General features: G+C 39.4%; 1 protein-coding gene across 1 annotated transcript; it reads left to right on the forward strand.

Moving 5' to 3' along the window:
* Positions 1 to 1,385: 1,385 nt before the first annotated feature.
* LOC311034099 (toll-like receptor 13) lies at positions 1,386 to 3,187 on the forward strand (the record flags this gene model as incomplete). The annotated part of the gene is made up of 3 exons (XM_084041842.1): positions 1,386 to 1,982; positions 2,491 to 2,608; positions 2,971 to 3,187. The coding sequence occupies exons 1-3, from the start codon at positions 1,583 to 1,585 to the stop codon at positions 3,185 to 3,187; spliced, it is 735 nt and encodes a 244-aa protein (XP_083897968.1). The 5' UTR covers positions 1,386 to 1,582.
* Between the last annotated feature and the right edge of the window lie 1,769 nt (positions 3,188 to 4,956).

Raw genomic sequence — 4,956 nt, forward strand, 5'->3', positions numbered from 1 at the left:
TAACAAATTAACAACACTGACAGACAATATGTTTCAAGGACTGTCTAACCTCTTGATACTGAACTTGGATTCGAACAAATTCACATCCATCAACCCTGCTGCCTTCCAGTCACTCACCAGCTTACAGGAACTAAGTCTGACGTCCAATCAAATGACAGATATTATCACCGTCTTACAATTACCAAGCTTACAGATGCTGAGCATCTCAATTGATGAGTTAGAGTCTTTTCAGTCAAAGGATCTGCCGTTAAACATGTCCTCTGAGATCAGGGTGTTGAGAGTGATGTCACAGTCAATACAAATGTTTAGCATCACAACAGCTGTATTTCCACATCTTAAGACAATTGACCTGACATTATGTTGTAATGATAATGGATGGGAGTGGGACATACCAGACAAGTATTTTATAAGGAATATAACCACAGTGTATTTGTCTGTTTCTATTACGTCTTATAAAACCATCAGAAAGGCTCTACAGAGCCTTGATTCACTACAATATCTACAGCTGTGGTGCACTGGGTGGATAGATAGAGATCTCTTAAATATTATCTGCAAAATACCCACACTGAAAACACTCATCCTTTATGGTAAGATCAATGACAGCCTTAGTAGAGCACTGTCACCTTGTACTCAGCTTACTGACCTAGATCTATCATTTAATGTCCTGACTGAAATGTCTAAGGATTATATAAAACAAATGAAAAATCTGAGTCACCTGAACCTAGCCAACAACTACCTTTCCAAAGTGCCAGACGATGTTAAGAATCTCTCCATGCTTCAAATCCTCGACCTGAGTAGGAATCGTATTAATGATTTAAACTGCTCAGACTTCTTAAATTTAACCAGACTCACACACCTTCATCTGCATTACAACACAATACATGAACTCAAACCATGTGTTTTTCAACATCTTAATGAGTTAAAGGTTCTAACTTTGAATCACAATTTAATTATTCAGTATGACGCCACATTCAAGACTGGCCTACACAAACTCGAATCTTTGGATTTAAAAATGAATGAAATCTCACGGCCCCAAGGGGAAGGGGATTTCATGAGCTTGGAATCACTCAAGCACTTAGACATAGAATACGATGTCTTGGTTCCCCCATGGAACAACAACATTTTTGAAGGACTAGATGAACTTGAAATACTAAGTCTATATTTTGATGTTACATCTTCAACTCCCCATGAGTTACAATGGCAAAACTATAATACCACCTTACTGCAGAGCCTGAAGAACTTAACAATACAATTAAAAAATGACCAGTTAATATATATGTACATGCTCTCAGATATGAAACATTTGGAACATTTGAACGTTATCCATGGTAAACAATCGGACCCAGACTCATTTAAATATGTACCACAGCTGAAGACTCTTTCCTTAACAAGCTGTAATCTGACGTCCCTGGATTTCCTGGCACAAGCCAATCTGACTAGACTCTCCTGGCTGGACCTGAGCCTGAATGAGTTGACGGTGATAAATGTCTCTGTGTTCAGTTTTCTCCCTGCTCTCAGGTATATTAAAATTAATGACAACCCTTTAGCTTGTGATTGTTCTAATGCTGACTTACAGCAGTGGATGCAGAACAACAACCAAACGCTGGTAGTTGACGCTCACCGCTACACTTGTGGCTTTCCTCTGGCTAAAAAGGGAACCAGGTTTCTGGACTTTGACATTCATTCCTGTCTGGTGGACACTAGCTTCATCTGCTTCCTTTCCTCCACTTGTGTGATTGTGCTAACTCTGCTAACATCCTTCACCTACAACTTCCTGAGGTTGCATCTTCTCTATACCTACTACCTCTTCCTGGCTTTCCTTCATGATGCCAAGGAAAGAAAGAGGGGGTCTCCTCAGCGCTACGATGCCTTCATCTCCTACAACGTTCACGATGAGCTCTGGGTTTGCAGAGAAATGCTTCCAGTGCTGGAGGGAGAGCAGGGCTGGAGACTCTGTCTGCACCACCGAGACTTCCTACCAGGTACAAACATCTCTCTGTCTCTAAGTAATTCTGTATTTATCTAAAGCTATCTGTAGGAACCCCCCCCCCCCGTCCCCCGTCCCCCGTCTGAAAAACTGTGTTGTCTTTGGCATTATCATTGCAGTAGGCCTATGTAGGCTAATAATATCTATCTGTCTCTCAATAAGTGAAATCGTTTTTAAAGGACAAGACCACTTTGGTAAAGGTTTGGGCTGTGCAGTTACAAACAGTACTGGGTTTGGTGATGTTCCATTATTGTCTGAATGAACTTTGTTTGCGTTTGTTTACGTGCTAAAAGAGTGACTTTGAGAGCTGTTTTACCGTACAATGTAAGTCAATGAGGAGCATATTTCAATGATCCATTTCTAATCAATGGTGGACCAGAAATACATTTCTGGTCCACCTTTTGAGTTACACCATGGCAAGGTAACTACAAAACCCAAACCTCTACAAAAGTGGTCTTGCACTTTAATGTGGTTTGAATAATGTTGGTATGTTTTGTTTCCAGGTAAACCCATCATAGAGAACATTACAGATGCCATCTATGGCAGCAGAAAGACCATCTGTGTGATCAGCCATCATTACCTGGAGAGTGAATGGTGCTCTAGAGAGATCCAGATGGCCAGGTGAGGGCGCCATTTCTCTGATGTTTCACTGTAAAATACATGAAAAAAAATATGAGAAACACATTTACACACATGAAAGAGAAAGCACAATGTGTGCATTATGCAAAATGTACTTTCTTTTTACATTTTTTATTTAAATATTCAACCATCTTTTTAACCAATACCTTTGTTATACCAAGCATGTTATGAGTCATTCAATACCAATAGATGGGCAGGAAATATACCCTTTCAGACATTTATGTGGCAGTGTCACACTATAAACTTTATTTACTGTAAATAAACCATTATACAGAAAGTGTCACTTAATGTAGGCTAAATGAAAGTTGACTGAGTGTAAATGTCCTCTGGTCTCCTGTGTGCAGCTACCGTCTGTTTGATGAACAGAAGGACGTATTGATCCTGGTGTTTCTGGAGGACATTCCAGCCCACCAGTTGTCTCCCTACTATCACATGAGGAGGCTGGTGAAGAGACACACCTACCTGAGCTGGTCCCAGGCTGGACAGCACCCTGGACTGTTCTGGCAGAACCTACGCAGAGCTCTGGACACACCTCACACTGACCTGGGTTTGAATGAATAATCTGATATTTCAATGTAATTATGTTACGGTGAATGTGAATGAGAGGGGAATCTGGTGGGGAATTTTAATTGATTTTTAAGGGGAAAATCGTCCTGTTGGGGATGGGGGAGCGTTTGTTTTGTTGGTCTGCACACTGAGAGCATGACAGTGTGGTTTTACACCAATGTTTGTTAATAATTGTGACGTGGAAGATGTGTTTTTTTATTGATTTAACAGAAAAAGTGGATTGTTCAAAGGTTGTTTTAATGAATACAAGTATAATACTCACTGAGGTTCTATTCTCCCTAACTTTACATTTACATGTATGTCTTTCTTTATTACTCATAACCATATTAATCAGCTTTGATACATGCATACATGATGTATAATCTAGCTTAATTAATGGCATTATTTTCTCATTTAAAGCATTCATTATTAGCATTATACTCATTTACATACATTTTACTGATCATTTTGCTCCTTTGTAAACAAATTGTATTGAATATATTGCTTTGGTAATTAGTCTTTGCTAAGATGGATTTTTATACTTTTATTGGTAACTTCTAATACATATTTGACAAGCATTTGAGTACTGTGACACATGATTTCTATTGATTTGTTCATTTTATGAATTATTAATAAAATACATAATGTTCCGGCCGCCTGATGACGTAAAGTTATTTCCGTCCAGACCAGATCAGAAACCCAAACATGGTATTTTGATCCCAGGCTAGCTGAGGAGACAAGCAGCTTCTACATCAGGTGGTGCCCAAACTTTTTTAAATTTCAAGGACCACCATAAAGTTACAGACCTGTAAGGGTCCATTTAGAACCCCCTCAAGTAACCCAGGAGGTCCCTGGACCTCCCTTTGAGAACCACTAACACACATCAACCAGGGGAATTAACCGATGAAGACCTGAGGCCTTCTAAATCAGTGGTTCTCAAAACCTTTTCATGCCAAGGACCCCCACAATTGATATATACAGTATTTGGCCATGGACCCCCATCTGAAAATGTTTTGTACCAGGGACCCCCAGAAGAGAAGATTTGTGTTTAAAGAAATTCAAAATGTTTCAATCACTTTCAAGATTTTTCGAAAATGTAAAAAAATTGCAGATGTACGTCTGCTGTTTTTGAATAGCCTAAAATCTAAAATGACAAAGATGCTTTCCCGGGTGAAATGGGTTTACTAAGATGACTTGAATATGTAGCTTTGTCTCTTCATGTTAATAGCTTCCATCATAGGCTATTTCATAAGTTGGCCGCATGCATATATGTCTCTATATATGTACATACATATCCATATGTGTGGCATATAGTGGACATAGAAGAGACATATTTTTCCTATTTATCCACATATATGCACATATATGAACCTGAATATGGCATATATTCTGCATATACTTGCCATATATTAGCAAAACATATATATTAAAAAGAAAACTAAAAAAGAAAAATTGGCCGGCCACCAGGGGGGTCAACTGCCCCCCAGCCCCCCCATAAAATGGCCTACAGCTTCCATTGAACATGAATAGTAGGCTGTAGCGTTGTCTCTGCCAGTGTGAACGCAGCAGAACAGTGCTGGGTGGAAGACACACAGCAGAGGAAGAAAGGTAACATGACAAATAGTCTGGAGATCATTCACAGTGAATTCATCCATCTGTCCTGTCCTCAAAGAGAAGGAGAAGGTGGGGTGTAAGATAGGGCTCTTTGTTTTTTTTACACTGTGATCATTACCATCCTATTGCCATTGAAGTGAAGTACTTCTGCATTGATACGGTGCTTTGAC

The sequence above is a fragment of the Gymnoscopelus microlampas genome (genome assembly GCF_963454915.1).
Source record: "Gymnoscopelus microlampas genome assembly, chromosome: 18".
Lineage (NCBI taxonomy): Eukaryota > Metazoa > Chordata > Actinopteri > Myctophiformes > Myctophidae > Gymnoscopelus > Gymnoscopelus microlampas.